Source organism: Ranitomeya imitator, chromosome 5 (genome assembly GCF_032444005.1).
Source record: "Ranitomeya imitator isolate aRanImi1 chromosome 5, aRanImi1.pri, whole genome shotgun sequence".
Taxonomy (NCBI): Eukaryota; Metazoa; Chordata; class Amphibia; order Anura; family Dendrobatidae; genus Ranitomeya; species Ranitomeya imitator.
This window is the reverse complement of record NC_091286.1, coordinates 396714649-396736231: the sequence shown is the minus strand read 5'-3', so window position 1 is coordinate 396736231 and position 21583 is coordinate 396714649. Positions and strand designations below refer to the sequence as shown.

General features: G+C 46.5%; 1 protein-coding gene across 6 annotated transcripts in view; it reads left to right on the top strand.

The window, feature by feature from the left end:
* The window catches only part of ARHGEF10 (Rho guanine nucleotide exchange factor 10), a 296127-nt gene that overhangs the window by 109895 nt on the left and 164649 nt on the right, over window positions 1-21583 (top strand). For 3 of the 6 annotated variants that reach the window (XM_069726905.1, XM_069726904.1, XM_069726903.1), the window contains exons 5-6: window positions 5445-5505; window positions 6576-6655. In XM_069726905.1, coding sequence (XP_069583006.1) covers window positions 5445-5505; window positions 6576-6655 — 141 coding nt within the window. Of the gene's footprint in view, window positions 1-5444; window positions 5506-6575; window positions 6656-11581; window positions 11675-13302; window positions 13467-21583 lie in introns of those variants that run through there. The other 3 variants (XM_069726907.1, XM_069726906.1, XM_069726909.1) reach the window with 3 other exon arrangements.

Sequence of the window (21583 nt, the reverse complement as noted above, 5' to 3'; positions counted from 1 at the left end):
TATCGGAAGGCCTAAAATTGGAATTTGTTCACTGGCCTCGGGATAAATTTATGCTAACCCCCTTGCGTTCCTCCACTATTGAGCAGACGGCCCTAGAGTCAGAGGTCATGACTTTATGCCGTAAAAATGTACTGATTGAGGTTCCGGAGTCAGAAAGAGGAAGAGGATTCTACTCTCCTCTTTTTCTGATTCAAAAACCAGACAAGTCGTTCAGGACTATTATCAATCTCAAATCCCTTAATGAATACCTGGTTAATACCACGTTTAAAATGGAGTCAATCAGTTCTGCAATAAAGATGTTGTTTAAACACTGCTTCATGGTAGTTGTGGACTTAAAGGATGCATACTATCATGTTCCTATCCACGAAAACTTTCAGAAGTTTCTACGTGTGGCGGTGTCTATGGGAGGTATTGTTCGCCATTTTCAATTTAGAGCCCTTCCCTTCGGCCTCTCAGCGTCTCCCCGGGTATTTACTAAAATAGTTGCGGAGGTTATGGCGCACTTACGTGAATCCGATATCCTCATTGTCCCGTATCTGGATGATTTCCTAATAGTGGTGAACTCAGTAGACCATTGCCTGGCTCAGGTTAAAACAGCTATATTTAAACTGGAAAATCTGGGCTGGATCGTAAATTACGATAAGTCCCGTTTGCAACCCCTAAAGACCCAGAGGTTCCTAGGGCTGCTGTTAAATTCCGAGTCTCAACAATGCTGTCTTCCACCTGATAAATTACTTCATATCCAACAACAGGTGTTAAAAGCAATTAATAAACCATCCATGACCCTTAGACAGGCTATGTCTTTGTTAGGTTCCCTAACTTCCTGTATCCCCGCCGTCCGTTGGGCCCAATTCCACTCCAGGCCTTTACAGTTTGACGTACTACATTATGATAGAGTCTTACAGGGTTCCTTGCAGGGTCAGATGACATTGAGTTCAGGGGTTCTTGCATCTCTTAGATGGTGGCTAGAGGAAGACAATCTGTCAGCAGGAGTTCCCTGGGTGACTCAGGTGACTCGGGTAATCACAACAGACGCCAGCCCCACGGGGTGGGGGGCACACATGGGTGACGTTGTAGTCCAGGGTCTATGGGACTCCCAGACATCGGCCTCTTCCAATCAGAAGGAGTTGATGGCAATTGAATTCTCAATTAAGGAACTCCTCGTGTATCTACAGGGTCACCATGTCAAAATCCTCTCCGACAATCAGGTGGTAGTTGCCTACGTGAATCACCAAGGTGGAACACGCTCCGAGTCCCTGATGGAAATAGCGGACCGCCTGCTCCAGATAGCGGAAAACCATTTTCTATCTTTAACAGCAGTACATATAAAAGGGAAGGAAAATATAAGGGCGGACTTTCTAAGTCGAAACACCTTAAGACAAGGAGAATGGTCTCTGAACACAAAGATCTTCAACCAGATTGTTCGCAGGTGGGGTCATCCAGAGGTGGACTTATTTGCCAACAAGGACAACAGGAAAGTGAAAAAATTCTGTTCCTTAAATCCCAGGGAATATCCACTGGCAGTGGATGCCTTCCTGATCAAATGGGATTTCCGGTTGGCTTATGCGTTTCCCCCGCTAAACCTGTTGCCTCTGGTGGTCAGAAAGATAAGGGAGGATCAAGCGAGAATCATACTGATCGCTCCGTTCTGGCCCCGAAGGGCTTGGTTCTCCTGGCTCAGGACCATGTCGGTGGAAGACCCCTGGGTACTGCCGGACATTCCGGACTTACTTCATCAAGGTTCGATCAACCATCCACAAGTGAAGGGTCTCCATTTGACGGCATGGTCCTTGAGAGGTCACTGTTAAAAAACAGGATTTTCTCCAAATCTCATTGATACCCTTATGAAGAGTAGAAAACTCATAACAACTAAAATCTACTCTAGAACTTGGAGGAAGTTTCTGGCCTCTTCAAATTTTAATATCGAAGAGGGTTTACCAATTAACCAGATTCTAGAATTCCTGCAGAGGGGGCTAGAGCTAAATCTATCCACAAGTACTCTAAAAGTACAAGTCTCAGCCCTGGGGGCTCTATTTTCTTGTAACATTGCTGGTAATTATTGGGTATCAAGGTTCATCAAAGCAGCTAGTAGATCCAGACCTATACACAGGAATAGGTCAATGCCTTGGGATCTCAACCTAGTCCTCTCAGCCTTGACTAAAGAACCGTTTGAGCCTTTACATTCAGCCTCACTTAAATTACTATCCCTCAAAACAGCGTTTTTGGTGGCAATTACATCTGCTCGTAGGGTAGGAGACATACAGGCTCTTTCTAGGCTCTCCCCCTATACAGAGTTTCTACAGGACAGAGTAGTCCTCAGACCAGATCCAGCTTATTTACCAAAAGTGGCCTCAGATTTTCATAGATCTCAGGAGATAGTTCTACCATCATTTCTCCCTAATCCTTCTAATTCCAAAGAGGAGTTACTCCATACGTTAGATGTTAGGAGATGTCTCTTAGAATATATATCAGTCACTGATGCTTGGAAGAGAGAGGATGCGTTGTTTCTATCCTTCCAAGGTCCCAGGAAAGGTCTTAGAGTGTCAAAGTGCACGTTAGCAAAGTGGATTAGGGAGGCTATCTCTCTGGCTTATACTGCAGGTGGAGGTCCTGTTCCGCAGAATCTGAGGGCACATTCCACTCGGGTCATGGCTGCATCCTGGGCTGAGAGATCTGGAGTCTCCATCGACCAGATATGTAAGGCGGCTACGTGGTCATCCCCTTCCACCTTTTTCAAACACTATAGGTTGGACTGGGGGTTCTCTTCTGATCTCACCTTCGGGTTAAGGGTGCTGCAGGCTATAGTCCCTCCCTAAGGTAGTTTACATCTCTGTAATTCTCTCGTAGTGCTGTCATGGGAGTCCGAATAAAGCATTAAGCTACTTACTGGTAGCGGCATTTTTCGGAGGCCCATGACAGCACCCTTAGTTCCCTCCCTATTCACGTGGGGGTTGCACTTCCTATAGTATATATAATGAGATAGATAGATCTCACGTGTAGTATATAGTTCAATATGATGGATTATTTTTGTACATAAACGGTATATAATGTATATTTGTGTGCTACTAACCGCGGTAGTCCTCTCAGGCTCTGAAATACAACTGATGCATGGGGAGAGGTGCCGCCCTTTTGTATCTGTAGGTTTCCTGTTCCTGAAGGGCGGATCCCCTCTCTCGTAGTGCTGTCATGGGCCTCCGAAAAATGCCGCTACCAGTAAGTAGCTTAATGCTTTTTCCTTCCATGTTGCTTCAGCTCCTGTGAAGCACCTGAAGGGTTAATAAACTTCTTGAATGTGGTTTTGAGCACCTTGAGGGGTGCAGTTTTTAGAATGGTGTCACTTTTGGGCATTTTCAGCCATATTGACCCCTCAAACTGACTTCAAATGTGAGGTGGGCCCTAAAAAAAATGGTTTTGTAAATTTTGTTGTAAAAATGAGAAATCGCTGGTCAAATTTTAACCCTTATAACTTCCTAGCAAAAAAAATTTTGTTTCCAAAATTGTGCTGATGTAAAGTAGACATGTGGGTACTGTTATTTATTAACTATTTTGTGTCACATAACTCTCTGGTTTAACAGGATAAAAATTCAAAATTAGAAAATTGCGAAACTTTGAACATTTTCACCAAATTTACATTTTCTTTCACAAATAAACGCAAAAATTATTGACCTTACCACTAACATGAAGCCCAATATGTCACGAAAAAAACAGTCTCAGAACCGCTAGGATCCGTTGAAGCGTTTCTGAGGTCATGACCAGGTCATTCAGGTCAAAATAGGCTTGATCATGAAGGGGTTAAAAAACCATGTCCTTTATGATAAATTACTAAAGTATATTAACCCCTATCTGACCTCGGACGGGATAGTACGTCCGAGGTCAGATCCCCTGCTTTGATGCGGGCTCCAGCGGTGAGCCCGCACCAAAGCCGGGACATGTCAGCTGTTTTGAACAGCTGACATGTGCCCGTAATAGGCGCGGGCAGAATCGCGATCTGCCCGCACCTATTAACTAGTTAAATGCCGCTGTCAAACGCAGACAGCGGTATTTAACTACCACATCCGGCCGGGCGGCAGGAAATGACGTCATCGCCGACCCCCGTCACATGATCGGGGGTCTGTGATGCTTCAGAATAGTAACCATAGAGGTCCTTGAGACCTCTATAGTTACTGATCGCCGGTAGCTGTGAGCGCCACCCTGTGGCTGGCGCTCACAGCACACCTGCATTTCTGCTACATAGCAGCGATCAGCAGATCGCTGCTATGTAGCAGAGGCGATCGAGTTGTGCCTGCTTCTAGCCTCCCATGGAGGCTATTGAAGCATGGCAAAAGTGAAAAAAAAAAAGTTGAAAAAAATGTTAAAAAAATAAAAAAATATATAAAAGTTTAAATCACCCCCCTTTCGCCCCAATCAAAATAAATCCATAAAAAAAATAAAATCTACACATATTTGGTATCGCCGCGCTCAGAATCGCCCGATCTATCAATTAAAAAAAAGCATTAACCTGATCGCTAAATAGCGTAGCGGGAAAAAAATTCGAAATGCCAGAATTACGTTTTTTTGGTCGCCGCGACATTGCATTAAAATGCAATAACAGGCGATCAAAAGAACGTATCTGCATCAAAATGCTATCATTAAAAACGTCACCTCGGCATGCAAAAAATAAGCCCTCAACCGACCCCAGGTCACGAAAAATGAAGACGCTACGAGTATCGGAAAATGGCGCAAATTTTTTTTTTTTTTTTTTTTTTTTTTTTTTTTTTTTTTTTTAAGCAAAGTTTGGAATTTTTTTTCACCACTTAGATAAAAAATAACCTAGTCATGTTTGGTGTCTATGAACTCGTACTGACCTGGAGAATCATAATGGCAGGTCAGTTTTAGTATTTAGTGAACCTAGCAAAAAAGCCAAACAAAAAACAAGTGTGGGACTGCACTTTTTTTGCAATTTCACCGCACTTGGAATTTTTTTCCCGTTTTTTAGTACACGACATGCTAAAACCAATGATGTCGTTCAAAAGTACAAATCGTCCCGCAAAAAATAAGCCCTCGCATGGCCAAATTGACGGAAAAATAAAAAAGTTATGGCTCTGGGAAGGAGGGGAGCGAAAAACGAACACAGAAAAACAGAAAATCCCAAGGTCATGAAGGGGTTAAACACACGACAAGCCGTAAATTATAGTGTGTTAAGGGGGTATGGGGAAAATGCCATGTGATAACCAAGCGCGTTTTGAACGTGCACCTCGTTCTTAAATATGGTTTGAAAGAAAACCATGGGATCCGTTAACTAAGCAACATGCTTGAAGATAAGTAATATGATTAGTTGAATAAACAAAGCTTTAATCAAAAGCATTTGGACAAGGCATTCGACAGACCTGACAAGCCACACGTTTCTAGCAATCTTTATTTCTGAAGAGTCACCCAAGCAGTAAGATGTTGTGCTCTAATTTCAGGAGTCCATGAGGAGGTATCCAACCCCCACCTGCAGCTTGTGACTGACAGCCATTATACAAGGTATGTAACAAACAGTACTGGGGAGCAAAAAAGCGATATCCGATTATCCGTTAGCAACAGGTATATTAGTGGGGATACCTTGCTCACCTGATGGGCTTTTGTGTAGGCCACAACAATTTCAAAGCTTTGGTAGAACAGCTTCTGCAGAACCATGCGTTGTAAAACCACGAGAGTTCTGTAAAGGAAAATTAAAAAATTTTTCTGGGCTGCTGGTGGAGTCCCACGTGAAGGATCCAGGAAACCCAAAGGTTGAAGTTGCAGTTTTATTATCGACGTGTTTCGTAGTTCTCAAGCGTCTTCCTCAGGATTATCCAGAAGTAACGGGCGGTGCCAGTTCAGTCACTGCTCTATGTATAGGGATCAGCAGCTGTAAGGCTACGTTCACATTTGCGTTGTGCCCGTTTGCATGGGGCGACGCAGCGGCAACGCATGCGTCATGCGCCCCTATATTTAACATGGGGGACGCATGGACATGCGTTGTGCTGCGTTGTGCTGCGTTGTGCGACGCAAGCGTTTTTTTTGCCGCAAGCGTCGGGCGCAGAAAACGCAACAAGTTGCATTTTTCTGGCGTCCGATTTTCGGCAAAAAACGACGCATGCGTTGCAAAACGCAGCGTTTTTGCGTGCATTTTGATGCGTTTTTATTTGCGTTGTGCGTTGCGTCGCCGACGCAGCGGCGCACAACGCAAATGTGAACGTAGCCTAACTGCGCCTCCTGCATTGACTGACAGTGGCTCAGTGTTACGGCTGGCTCTCAGTCAGTGCTGGGGACGATGTTACAGCCGCTGCTCTCTATATACAGTGGTGACTGAACCAGTGCTGGGACCACCCCGTAACTGAAACCTAAACGCTGCTAGGATGAATGTTTATTTCCTCACGGCAGCGTGGGTCTAAGTGTCAGCACCGGGCAGGTTAATAGCATTTTTTTCAGGTGACAGGTTCACTTTAATGAGGTATAAGCTTTTTTCTTTTTATATAGTTTGTTAGAATATGAGGCATTTACAGTATTTTGTTGTATTATTTTTGTGAACACGGTGGTCAAAAATATGTAGTATTGCTTCTTCATTACAGTGAAGACTTCCAAGCCTTGAAAGAAGAGGATGTGCTGGCTAAGTGGGTGTCCGATCCTGCAAATACCGAATGGATGGAGAGTAAATACCACAACTTTTGTTATCTAAACATGTTGAACATTTTCCTTTTCAATTTGGATTCTAGAAATTCCTTCTCTTCTATCCTTTTTATTTGTGTTGCTTCTGTATCTTTGTATTTAGTGAGCCAATTCCAAGTCTAAAAGAGTCTTGTCCACGCCTCTCCTGATGTCTGATTTTATGAATGATTGTATTCCACATAAAATACCATATTTTTTTTCGTATGTTGCCTTGATCCTTTCTTCTCTTATTACACATGGCAATAGATTAGTAAGCTGATGTGCATTAAAGTCCAATTCAAACAAAGGCATATAACGTCAGTGTATATTATCAGTGTACAGTTCACACTAGTTCATAGCAATGCATATCATATTTAAGCTGCAGTCCCTAAACAGGCCAGACTTCCCTTGTCCAATTTCCCTGGGCGACCGCACGCCATATTACAGTCTTCATATACAGAGCCTCATATATGTTGCAGACACTACATTCGCCAGCCCCCTCCAACTAGTTCCCGTGGGTGTCCTGCATCACTGTATCACAGTCTCTTATGCTACTTTCACACTTGCGTTTTTTTTAATCCGTCACAATCCATCGCTTTTTGAGAATGCAGGATCCTGCAAAAAAAATTTGCAGGATCCTGCATTTTCCCATAGACTTGTATTAGCGACGGATGGCCATCCGTTTCATCCGTCGTGCACTGGATCCGTCAGAAAATAGCGGTCCATCGTGCGAAGAAAACGTTCATAGGAACATTTTTTCTGCACGTTGGAAAATCGGTCAGTGGCGAATCCTGTGCTGTCCGTCGACGGATATAATTGGAAGTTGATGGACGCAGGATCCATCGCTGACCGTCACACACTGGAATACAGCGACTGATCCCTTTTTTTTCCCTCTGAGCATCCCCAGAAGGATTTTCAGATCCGGAAAAAGTCTGTCTCTCTCGCACTGTTTGGATAGTATCAGACTGTCAGAACATACCATGTTGTGTCTCATATTTCTATTTGAAAAAGGGAAACGATAATGGCTTTTTTTTTTTTTTCAACTATAACCGGTAAAGAGATCAGATAATGGCAGTTCAAAGTAAATATGTTCTAGTCTCATTCCCTGGGGAACGCAAGAATTTACTAAATCGGATGTTAGTCAGGTAGGGGTGTGTTAGGTCTTTTTTAGGCGAATCTCACGATTTACAGACCTCATTCTCTCTGTTCCCATTGGATCTCCCAATCTAAATTCCCTTTCAGTATGTATTTGCAGTGTGGGAGTAAACACACAAACACAGGGAGAACATACAAACTCCTGGCAGATGTTGCGTTTTTTGGGATTTGAACCCAGGACCCCAGCGCTGCAAGGTTACAGTGCTAACCACTGAGCCACCGAGCCACTACACATTATAAATGTTTGGGAGTCAAACATTGTTTGTTTTTGTTTTTTATTTTTACACTGCAGATATTTAAATCTGCAACATGTCCAGTCCTTGTTGTAGTAAATATGTATTTTATAAGTAAATGTTCCTCATGCATAGACTTAAAGGGAACCTGTCAGCAGGATTGTGCACAGTAATCTACAGACAGTGTCAGGTCTGTGCCGTTATACTGAATAAAATGATACCTTGGTTGATAAAATCCGTCTTGTGGTTGTTCTTTAATCTTTATTTTCAGTTTTTAGTTAATGATATGCTCATGCCCTGGGGTGGCCTGTGTGGGGGTCTTTATACATTCACTAATTAGGTGTTCATAATGCAGACTGCTGATGGGTCACTGATCCCTCACTCTCAAACAAAAAGGCAGCACACTGTAGTGCCATATCATGCAAATATGAAAATTGAATTGCATTACTGCGTTAAAAATATGAAAAAATGAAATCTGAAAAATTGAGAAAGTTTAGCGCATAAATTGGCCAATTCATGTGTACCTGGAAGCCACGATAAGGCATTTCTCGTTTCCAGGTCCTAAACAATGCCATTCCTCTCTGAGAATAAAGTCTTCATCTGAATGGGAACCTAATGTGTGTCCTCTCTTAAAGGAGGGGTAGTGGCGAAAAAAACGCATCGCGGTAAAAAACGCAGCATGTTCATTAATCTTGTTGATTTTTGCCGCTATTTAATGCATTGGGAAGCTCCGAAAAACGTGAAAAAAAAAGCATGCAGAAAATGTCCGGTTTTGTTCAGGAAATTTCTGCAAGAAATCCTGACGTTTGCACATAGCCTTAGTCTATATTTGGATGTGACGGTCAGTTTTTTGGACTTTGTACTGATCCCTCACTGACCTGCTCCTTAGTTTGCATAATGAATACTTGTACATACTTAAAAAAAAAAAAAAAAAACCTTCTGCAGGCAGGTGCCAGCCGTGCAGCATAATTACATGTTTTATGTGCCAATAATACAAATTCTTCATGTTATTCAGCTAGGAAAAAAAATGAAATCAATTTGAAAATGGCGACTGCGCAGTAGCTTCTATGGGTGTCTATAGCTGTGATCCGATGGCTGCTACTGCGTAAGGTGCCGGCGGCGCCATCTTACTGGAGAAGAAAAAAAATTTCCTCCTCCAAGATTGCGCCGCCTGCGCAGTATCAGATCGGAGATAGCCAAGGAGGAATTATTTTTGTTTTTCGCGTCATTAGGGGACACAGGTAACCATGGGTGTATGCTGCTGTCGCTAGGAGGCTGACACTATGCAAATAAAGAAGAAGTAACTCCTCCCCGGCAGTATACACCGTCCGACAGGCACCAGGCAACTCCGTTTTTGCTTAGTGTCTGTAGGAGGCGGATCTGGATCTAACTCCAGATCCGCATTTGTTTTTTCTTTCAGATTTGTGTGTGTTTATTAACACTTTCCCTTTTTTGTTTCAGATACTTTTTTGGGGGCTACAGGGTGCATTTCTCTCACCCTGATTCCCCACAGTAAGCGACCGAGAGAGCGGTGTGGTATCACCCACATCGCACCCTCTCGGATCTGCTGGGCAGGACTGCGATTCATGTCACCCTGGGGTGTTCATGTTCACGATCGGTGGCCAGTCCTTGCCCTGTTCCCCCCCTCATCCCTCTCCTCTGAGTGGGCTGAGAGGAAGACGGTGGTCACTTCCAGTGTCCCCATCCCCCTGTTTAGGGGTTGACACTGTCTTATGCGCTGGCTGTAATAGCGCGGGAAGGAGGACTTCATTCCAGGACCCTTTCCACGGTACGAGGGCTCCTGACGCGTTCCTCGTCCTCAGGTAAGGGGATCTTCAATCAACGATGCCCCTTCCCCCATCCTCACCTCTTCACTGACGATGCCTCTTAGCAGGGACCACAGGACGGCGGCCCCTGTGTCCTGCGCCGCTCTAGTCTGCGCCGCTAGCGCGGCAGCTTTCATACCGGTGGAAGCCCCCCTTCTCTTTTTCAAAATTTGCGCCCATTTTTTTCGAGCGTGCGCAGTTCTTTTCTAAGGCAGGTTTTTTACTGGCCCAGCCCGTCACGCCCCCAGCGTCTTTGCCCTGCCCTGTGCTCCTGTGGACACACCTTCCCCGGGATCCAGCGCCGACTGGGGGCGTTTCTTTTGGGAGGTTCTTCCCTTCGACGCCTGGCCATGCCCACTTCGGCGCGTTCTTTCCGCTCTTCTCGGAGGGAAGCCGGCTTCCTCCTCCTGCCTGGCCTCCATTGCGTCGCGTGGTGCACGAGGATCCCTGGGGTACACGGTCTACCTCACTGTTGCTGGGTTACGGTAGGCCTGCGCTGCTTCCTTCCCTGGCCTGTACTCCTCCCAGCAGTATCGACTCTGCTCCTCTGCAAGTCACTCTATCTCCACCTATGTCCATCCCCGCAGGGGCCCCCGGCTATACCACTACGGCCATTCACTACGCCTGCACCCGCTGTAAGAAAAAGTGGGCTTCAGGTCAGCCATCTCCTTTCTGCCCGTCCTGCGTTCCTCCTATCATGTCCGCCCCTCAGGAAACTCCTGTGTCTCTGGATGAGTGCACCCCCCCTCCCCCGGAGTGGGCTGTTCCAATGTCTCAGTCAGTGTCTGACCTGACTAAAGTGTCCCAGTCCCTAGTCCAGGCACTTGAACGTATCCCACTTCTATCTAATGCAACCAGTGCCACGAACGCCTCATACAGCGATTCGCTCGCACCTGTCCAAGACCCTCACAGAGGCAGACTTGAGAAAAGATACAGAAAGAGGACCTTATCTAGATCCTCTTCCAGTTCACCGGACCACACTGGGATACCCATATCTGCCCGTTCCCCCTCCTCGCAGGCGGACCTCGGGTCTGACGTAACCTCTCAGTCGGAATCTGACTCAGATGCAGATCAAACTTCCGGAACACAGGATATGGTGGATAGCCTTATTTCGGCTATTATTCAGACGCTTGAGCTTAAGGAGGATGAGACAAGCTCTCAGGACGTCTCCGTTGAATTTAAACGGATTAAACGTCCCTCTAGAGTTTTTCCCAATCTCAAGGAGTACGTCAACACTACGTCTACACACTGGGAAAACCCTGATAAACGTTTCCCTGGCAGGAAACGGCTGGACGTTTTATACCTTTTTCACCCAGACCTTGTTAACAAATGGTCCGAGTCTCCTAAGGTAGACCCGCCTGTGTCTAGATTATCCTCACAGACGGTTTTGCCTAGACGCAGCATCTCTTAAAGGGAAGGTGCCGTGATTTTAATTTTTGTATTAATAATTATTGATTATACAATCAATTATTTTTAATACAAAATTAAATTAACTACTTTAATAGTTTTTTATTTATTGACATTTGTGTGTGCCACTGGGGGCTGCCATTTTGACTAGTGGGGGTGTGTGTGTCTGGGAACGACACTTGCACTCCTCACTTACGGCACACATGGACATAGGAGCCAACAGTCGGACCCCGACCGCATCTCTTACATTGAGGCTGCTCCTCCTGCCTCTCAGCTGTGACCTGGACACGCCCACTGGGCTGCTACGTCACAGCTGTGAGAGGAGATCGCGGCCATTTTGTTTGCTGTGGGCTGCGAGGACAGAAGATGTTGAGGAGAAGCTGCTGGGAGCGAGGGTTTGGGGTAAGTATCTGCAGCATTAGCAGTGATCACAGCCTGTACTTATTACAGTACAGGCTGCGATCACTGCCGACCTGCCCTGTGTTGCTGAAAGCTTCCTCCCTCAGTCCAGGGGCAGGAAATCCCCCAGCAGCAGCAGTGTGTCTCCCTGTACATGGAGCGTTATGTGTGCAGCACTGATCTGTGGCAACACTTCATCACCCCACACAGTGACTGTCCCTGTAGATTGCAGCCTGGAGTCTGAAGCCCCATGATTCTAAAAATAGAGCGATTCTCTGCAGCAGGGGATCCCTCCTGGTTACAAGGGGCGGCACCCAGGCTGGCCTGTAATGGTTAACCCTTCCCTGCCTGCAGCTGTGCATGGTGCAGGGGGATCAGTGTGCAGGCAGGCAGCAGCCTGGGGGCTTCACCTATGGATCAGGTGGGAGGTCTGCACAGTGTAAAGAGGTGGGCTATGGTTGGCACAGTAATAGTGTTCTAACATTTGGGCTATGGTTGGCACAAGGAAGCAGACCCAGGGGGCGATGACACTCAGCAAGCTCTAGCTGCTGTGTCACTACAAGTCCCAGCATGCCAGGACTGAGCTCCTAAGTGTTGTAGTCCTGCAGCTCCTCAGGTCTCCTGCCTGATCGTCCTACTATACAGTGCAGAGCAGAGGGCAGGTGGTCTGAGACTAGTGATCCAGGGAGCAGAAGAGGAAAGACTGAGACTGAGCCCTGACACCCACCCTAAGCTCACTGACCCACCCCATGGCCCCTGACACCCATCTCCTGCTCCCTGAAACCCACCTCAATCTCACCGACACCCCAAGCCTGCTGTCTTTCAGGACAGGCTGTGAGGATCGTCACCAGGGGCGTACATACAAATCATAGGGCGACATAGCATAAGGTCTAATTGCCCCCCCCCCCCCAAAAAAAAAAAATAAATAAATAAATAATAATTGTGGGGGTCACAGAAGGGCATAGCTCACAACTTTCCTGCCTTTACATAATAAATATACCGCCATATATATTTATTACATAATACTGCCATATAGGTCATACATAATGCCGCCAGATATATCTATTACATAATACTGCAATATGGACGGAACGTAATGTTGCCATATATATATTTTTTGCATACTGCTGCCATATAGATCAAACATGATGCCACCATATAATGTATATTTTTTACATAATGCTGCCATATAGACCACACTTGATGCCGCTAATTATTATGTATGACCTGTATGATGGCATTATGTGTGATCTATATGACAGTATTATATGTAATATGTATGGTTGTATTATGTTTGATCAGTATGGTGCAATAATATAAGAACTATATGACGGGATTATATGAGAACTGTATTGTGGGATTATGTGTGATCTATCTATGTGGCAGTATTATGTGAGAATTATATGGTGGTTTTATGTGTGATCTACATGGCGGTATTATGTGTGATCTGTATGTCAGTATTATATTCAGAAAGCGGACCCATTCTAGGGTGGTTCTGGCTGAGCACCTGCACGCGGGTCTGGGGTAATAGAGGGGGCAGCATGACCTCCAGTTAGGTGTAGTCAGGGGAAGGCTGGTGAGGCAGCTGAAGAGAGGGGTCTCATTTTTATTGTTACTATATGGCTACATTTCCTTCCCAGCGTCACCCCGACTGTGCCTGTCGCCTTGCTTTCACACATCGCCAGGACAGGATCTGAGGAGGGGAATGGGGTCTGCATGCAAAGTCTGGATCAGAACAGGCCATCAATCCTCAGAAATGTTTCCTGGATTTCTGTGGAGCAGACGGTCCATCCAGGTGTGTATAAGACAGCGCTCTATGTATAATCCCTGGCTGCTCCGCGCACCAAACAGGGGGCCCCTATAGACCAGCACACTGCTCTCCTGAAATACTCTGTGCTGCTGTCACCCTGCTCCCTCCACCACATATCTCCCAGAATCCTTGCTGCCTGCCATGGTGACTGTCTACTTGTCAGTATAAGGCTGCTTTCACACTAGCGTCGGTACGGGCCTTTCACAGTGCGTCGTACTGACGCATGCTGTGAAAGAAATGCCCGACGTGGGCAGCGGAAGCAGTCTTGCGACGCTTCCGTTGCCCCATTGTAAGGTCTGGGCATGAGGGGGCGGAGTTTCGGCCGTGCATGCGCGGTCGAAAATGGTGGACTCGACGCACAAACGTTACATGCGTCGGTAATGTTAGTCTATGGGGAAAAACGCATCCTGCAGACAACTTTGCAGGATGCGTTTTTTCTCCTGAATGACGCATTGCACCGTACAGCCAAAATCGCTAGTGTGAAAGTAGCCTAAGGCTGCCGTCCACGCTCAGTATTTGGTCAGTATTTTACCTCAGTATTTGTAAGCCAAATCCAGGAGTGGGTGATAAATGCAGAAGTGGTGCATATGTTTCTATTATACTTTTCCTCTATTTGTTCCACTCCTGGTTTTGGCTTACAAATACTGAGGTAAAATACTGACCAAATACTGATAGTGTGACGGCAGCCATACTCTGCAGTCACCAACAAAATGGCTGCTCACTGGGTTCCTGAATATCATCCTCTCTAATCCCTTAGCAAACACCCAGAAGGGGAGGAGAGGAGACATCACACACGTCAGCAGACTCCGCCCAGAATTACTGCAGTGCAGTAATGTGAGCTATTTGTACACTAGGTTTTTCTGAAATTTCAGCAGCTGCTCCCCCTAGTGTTGAAAAGTGGAAATTCCAAAACTTTTCAAATTATTTTTCATATTTTACTAAATTATAAACAAATGATAATATTTTTTAAGAACATGTAATCATTAATTCTTTACATTTTTACAATTTCTGAAAATTTTTTTTTTTTTATGGCACCTTCCCTTTAAGGATCCCACGGACAGACAAATCGAGGCATTATCCAAATCTTCATCGGTAGCGAAAGCTGTGTCAGCCTGGGCCAAGACCCTTCGCCGAGGCATTTTGGCCTCTGCTCCTGCTGAAGAACTGTCTGATTTAGCGGATCAGATTTCTCTTGCGGGTAAATACCTCATGAATGCCTCCCTGGATGCGGCTGCTTGCTCGGCAAGGGCTAACAGTAACATTGTGGCCATTCGCCGGGTTCTTTGGCTTAAAGCGTGGAACGCAGATCCTGCTTCTAAAAAATCCCTCACTGGTCTGCCCTTCCAGGGCTCCAGACTCTTCGGCACACAGCTGGATCAAATGATCTCGAACGCTATGGGTGGTAAGAGTACCTCCTTACCTCACTCCAAGACTAGGCGTTCCTTCAACAAGAGCGGCCCCCAGTCCTTTCGTCCCTTTCGGTCGTTTACCTCCTCAGGAAACCCCACTCAGGACCGGTCTTCCTCACAAGGAGACCGGAGGAAGCCTTCCTTCAGGCCTCCCCCGCACTGGAGAGCTAAGAGCCACTCCTCAAAACCGTCTGTACCTCGTGGCCACGATTTTCAAATAAATGACGAGTCGCCCCCACCTGGAAATCCTTCTGTTCTCAGAAGTTTGGCTACCGGTATTCGACAACGCCTGGGTCAGGGAGATCGTCACCTCAGGCTACAAGATAGAATTTTCTTCGCCCCCAGGAAGACGTTTTTCTCCTGCCTCCCAAACAGTCCTACCATCTCCCAGGGCTTCTCCAGGTCGTCGATTCTCTCCTCGCCTCAGGAGTCGTAGTTCCGGTTCCTTATCGTGAGCGGTTTTCGGGTTTTTACTCAAACCTATTCGTAGTAACAAAAAAGGACGGCTCTCTCCGTCCAATTTTGGATCTCAATCGGCCAAACCGCCATCTCCGGATTCGACACTTCAGAATGGAATCACTACGCTCGGTGATCGCGTCCATGGAACCGAAAGAATTTCTGTGTTCCGTGGACATTCGGGATGCGTACCTGCACATCCCGATTTGCGTACAGCATCAGAGGTTCCTCCGGATCGCGATCCAAAAACATCATTACCAGTTCATGGCTCTCCCTTTCGGTCTGGCATCTGCTCCCAGGGTCTTTACGAAGATCATGGCAGCGGTCATGGCCATTCTGCGTTCAAAGTGGTTCTTGTAATCCCATACCTCGACGACCTCTTGATCAAGGGTTGATCAAGGGTTCGTCTCGTCAGGATTGCAGCCAGAGCCTCCAGCTTACCCTGGACACGCTTTTCGCCTTGGCTGGATAATCAACTATCAGAAGTCCTCCTTGATTCCAACCCAACGGCTGGAGTTCCTAGGCATGGAATTCGACACCTCTCAGGCTCAGGTCTTCCTCCCCAAGGAGAAGTTCCTTTCTCTTTGTCGGGGTGTTAGAGCACTAAAGGGCCCGAACCCTCTGCCCCTCCGCCTCGCCATGAGGGTTTTGGGAAAAATGGTCGCTTCCGTGAAAGCGGTTCCCTATGCTCAGTTCCACTCTCGTCCCCTCCAGCTGGTCCTTCTGGCTGCCTGGGACAGGAATCCACTTTCCCTGGACCGCCCGCTTCGCCTCTCTTCCAAGGTGAATCGGTCTCTCTCGGTGGATGCTATCCACCTCCATTCTGCGCGGGAGGTAATTTCTTCCCCCCTGCTGGCAGGTCATCACCACCGACGCCAGTCTCCAGGGTTGTGGAGCGGTCTTTCTCCACCTCATGGCCCAGGGCCGCTGGACTGCTCAAGAGGCGTGTCTTCCTATCAACCTCTTGGAAAGCAGAGCCATCTTCCTAGCCCTCATCCACTGGGAGTCTCTCTCCACTCGGGAAAGCCGGTCCGCATTCAGTCGGACAACGCCACAGCCGTGGCTTACAATAAACCATCAGGGAGGGACTCGCAGCAGACAAGTCATGACGGAAGTGGCAAAAATTCTGCGTTGGGCGGAGAGCCACGTTCCCTCTATATCAGCCGTCCACATCCCAGGGGTGGACAATTGGCTGGCCGACTTTCTAAGTCGCCAAGGCCTCATGGCAGGCGAGTGGTCTCTCCTCCCCTCAATCTTCAGCCAGATTTGTCATTGGTGGGGCGTTCCAGACGTCGACTTAATGGCCTCCCGGGCAAACCGCAAGGTTCCCCAGTATGTTTCCAGATCTCTGGATCCAATGGCCGTCGGATGCGACACTCTCGTGATCTCGTGGGCCCAGTTCCAGATGCCTTATCTGTTCCCACCTCTCCCATTGATCCCAAGAGTTGTAAAAAACATCAAGACAGAAGGGGTCCCTGTACTCTTGGTAGCTCCAGATTGGCCTCGCAGGGCCTGGTATGCGGAACTAGTGAACATGCTATCAGACGTTTCTTGGAGACTTCCGGATCGTCCGGATCTTCTTTCGCAGGCGCCCCTCTTCCACCCGAATTCTCGGTCTCTGAATTTAATGGTATGGCCGTTGAGGCCACGGTCCTGAAGGACACGGGTTTTTCTAACAGCGTCATCCAGACTATGATAAAAGCGAGAAAACCGGCTTCCTCGCGCATCTACCATAGATGTTGGAAGACCTTTTTCCGATGGTGTGAGGACAACAGTCTTTTTCCTATGGTTTTTTCCCTTCCATCTCTTCTCGGTTTCCTTCAAGCGGGTCTTGATTCGGGGCTTTCCCTGAGCACCTTAAAGGGTCAGATTTCCGCTCTGTCCATCCTTTTTCAAAGAGACCTGGCCTCCCTTCCACAGGTGAGGACCTTTATTCAAGGGGTCGCTCATATAGCTCCCCCTTATCATCCTCCTATCGAGCCTTGGGATCTCAACCTCGTGTTAGACGTCCTCCAGCATGCGCCTTTTGAACCGATTCTGGACATCTTTCTCGCTTCTATCTTGGAAGGTGGCCTTCTTGGTCGCCATCACCTCGATTAGGCCTCGATTAGGAGCGTGTCGGAGCTGGCAGCATTGTCCTGTCGTTCTCCCTTTTTTAATCCTGCACCAGGACAAGGTGGTTCTTCGACCGGTTCCTTCTTTTCTACCAAAGGTAGTTTCGGCCTTTCACATCAGTGAGGAAGGGCGTCGATAGGGGCTCCCCGCCTCCAAGTCCACAATTGCTCGTTGGATCTGTTCAGCGGTTCTGGAGGCATACCGTGTCCAAAACAAGCAGCCTCCTTCAGGAGTGAAGGCTTACTCTACCCGGGCTGTGGGAGCTTCCTGGGCAGTTCGTCACCAAGCTTCGGCCTCGCAGGTTTGCAAGGTCGCAATGTGGTCATCCATTCACACCTTTGTAAAATTCTACAAGGTGCATACTCTGGCTTCTGTGGACGCGAGCCTGGGTAGGAAGATACTGCAGGCGGCGGTTTCGCAGCGGCCGATCTAGTTCTCTATTCTTATTATCCCGCCCTAGGGACTGCTTTTGGACGTCCCATGGTTACCTGTGTCCCCCAATGAAGCGAGAAAGAAAGAGGGATTTTTGGTTCTTACCGTAAAATCTCTTTCTTGGAGCCTTCATTGGGGGACACAGCACCCTCCCTTTAAGTTGTACCGTGTTGGCCAACGTGCCGTTGTGTGTTGGTACATAGGTTGAGTTTAATTTTACTTGTTCCTACTACTGCTTTTGCACCAACTGAGTTGCCTGGTGCCTGTTGGAGGGTGTATACTGCCGGGGAGGAGCTATTTCTTTATTTGCATAGTGTCAGCCTCCTAGCGACAGCAGCATACACCCATGGTTACCTGTGTCCTCCAATGAAGGCTTCAAGAAAGAGAGATTTTACGGTTAGAACCAAAAATCCCTCTTTTTTTTCTCCAGTAGGTCCCTTTCACACATCAGTTTTTTTGCCGTCAATCACTATCCGTTGGCTCGACGGATCCATCGCAGATTGTGAAAAAATGATGCGACGGATTCGTTTTTTCGACGGATCCGACTAGCGGATCTGGCTAATTGGATCCTAAATAAATTGAAGCATGCTCAGTTAAAAAAAAACTGAATCCAACGCCAGATTCCGTCATTTTATGGATCCGGCGCCCATAGGCTTCCATTCGAGCAAACTACGGATCCAACGCAGTTTGATTTTTCGACTTACACACAAAAAAAGTTACTTTGTCTGTCGTCTCCCTCTGCCGGACAAACAATTTTCGACGGATCCGGAAAACGACCGATGAAACGTGAGGCCATCCGTCGCTAATACAAGTCTGAGAAAAAAATGATCCAGCGGGATCAGTAGCCGGATTCGTTTTTTTCAAAATTCGACGGAATGCGACTGATAGCAAAAAACTGATGTGTGAAAGGGGCCTAAGATGGCGCCGTCGGCACCTTGCACAGTTGCAGTTATCAGATCACAGCTATAGACCTCGATGGCAGTTACTGCACAGGTGCGGTGGATGCCATTTTTAAATTGATTTTTTCCTAGCTGAATAACATGAACAAAATAAGAAAATGTATTATTGGCACATAAAACATGCGATTTATGCTGCAGAAGTTTTTTTTTTTTTTTTTTTTTTTTTTTTTAAGTATGTACAGATATTCATTATGCAAACTAGGGGGCAGGTCAGTGAGGGATCAGTGACCTGTCAGCAGTCTGCTTTATGAATACCTTAACAGAGACCACATAAAGACCCCCCCCCCCCGCCCCCTCCAGTTCCACCCTAGGGCATGAGCATATCATTAACTAAAAAATGAAAATAAAGATTAAAGAACAACCAGAAGATGGATTTCACCAAACGAGGTATCAATTTAATCAGTATAACGGCGCCGACCTGACACTGTGTGTTCGGCTGACCGGTTCCCTTTAATCAAAAGAATAAATGCGCAGATAAAAATGCATATACATTTGAGTGCATTTCCTCAGCAGAAACTCATTATAAAACATGTAATCTCCTTTTGACTTTATCAAAGGTAGGTTTCACACATCCTGATATTTCCAGTACCGGAGATATCCGTGTCCGTGTGTGTAATACTTGTGGCAACCGTGTGCCGCATATGTACCCCACATACTGGCACCTGGGAAGGTGCTGAAGACCAATCTCATCATTCTCACCTGCTCTGCCGACCCTGTAGCGGTGGCAAGTGGGGTAATATTTGTGGTGTTGATTTCACCTTTGTATTGTCTGGTGACATCAAGCCCACAGCTTAGTAATGGAGAGGCATCTACAAGACACCTATCCATAGTATAGTTGTATGGTAAATAAACGCACCGCAATGTAAAGTCCTTTATTTGAAATAAAAACAATACAGTTTTCCATTTTTATTTAAAAACTAGATGGTGGCCCGATTCTAACGCATCGGGTATTCTAGAATATGCTTGTCCACGTAGTATATTGGCCAACGACGTAGTATATTGGCCAGCCACATAGTATATTGCCCAGCTACGTAGTATATTGCCCAGTGACATAGTATATTGCCCAGCCACGTAGTATATTGCCAAGCTACGTAGTATATTGCCCAGCCACGTATGTAACAGGTTAAAAAATAAACATATACTCACCTTCCGAGGGCCCCTTGTAGTGCTGTCGCCTGTGTGCGGTGCACGCGGCAGCTTCGGTCCCAGGGTTGGTATGAGCGCAGGACCTGTGATGACGTCACGATCACATGACCGTGACATCATGGCAGGTCCTTCTCACATAGCATCCTTAGCACCGGAACCTGCCGCTTGCACTGCCGAGGACAGGACGCGACGTCGGAGGGTGAGAATAACCTCTTTTTTTTTTTCTTTATTCCTATTTGTAACATTAGATCTTTTTACTATTGATGCAGCATATGCAGCATCAATAGTAAAAAGTTGGTCACACAGGGTTAATAGCCGCGTAACCAGAGTGCGTTACTTCGCGCTCTGGTAACGCTGCCATTAACCCGGTGTGAGGGCTGATTGGAGGGGAGTATGGAGCGGGCACTGACTGTGGGGAGGAAAGAGCGGCCATATTGCCGCCGGACTGTGGCCGTCGCTGATTGGTCGTGGGCATTTTGCCACGACCAATCAGCGACTTGGATTTCCATGACAGACAGAGGCCGCGACCAATGAATATCATTGACAGACAGAAAGACAGACAGACGGAAGTGACCCTTATACAATTATATAGTAGATAACAGACACAGTTAGATGAGTATAACACCCATTCCATTGAAACCGACGTCTCCTGTAACAAAACAAAAAATAAAAAAACAACAATTTCCCTCACCTGTCCGACTTTCTGTCCCACGCCGTAATCCATGCCTGGGCATAAATAGTTTTCAACTTGGTCGGTGTTGCGATTGTCCAGGCTGAGAACCACTGAGGAATGAGCTGCTGTGACTAGCAGTGACCTCAATGAAGACAGGTGAGGGATATTGTTGTGTTTTTTTTTTGTTTGTTTTTGTTTTCTTACAGGAGACATTTGCTTCAGTAGAATGGGCGTTAGGTGAGTATAACGGTGTTTGTTATTTTTAGATAAAAATGGAAAAGTGTGTTTTGTTTTTATTTCAAATGAAAGACTTTATTTTGGCTGTGTGTTTATTTACAATACAACTATAGGATTAGTGATAGAAAGGAGTCTTATAGACTCCTCTCCATTACTAATCCTTGGGCTTGATGTCACCAGATAATACAATGGGGATATCAACCCTACAAATATTATCCCACTTTCCACCGTGGGCTGCAATTTTTAGTCTGGGGGATTCAATATCCATGGCTCCTTACCAGCCTGAGAACACCAGCCCCCAGCTGTCTGCTTTAGCAAGGCTGTTGTCAAAACTGAGGGGGACCCCATGGCGTTTTTTTTATTATTATTATTTAAATAATTAAAAAAAAATACTTGTGGCCCCCCTCTCTTCTCAATAATCAGCCTTGTGAACGCTGATAGATGAGGGTTGCTGCCCGTAGTTGTCAGTTTTGCCTGGCTGGTTATCAAAAATACAGGGGAACCCACTCAGGATTTTTTCCTTTATTTATTTATAGCTCAGGCCCCGGCTAATGATTATTCCCATCAGCAGCCGGCTGCTTTCACTCTTATCAGTTGAATACAACTCTCATCATTCTTCCCTGCTCGTTCTGATCACAGCATGATTAGGGGAAAATGACGAGAGCTGTCTTCAGC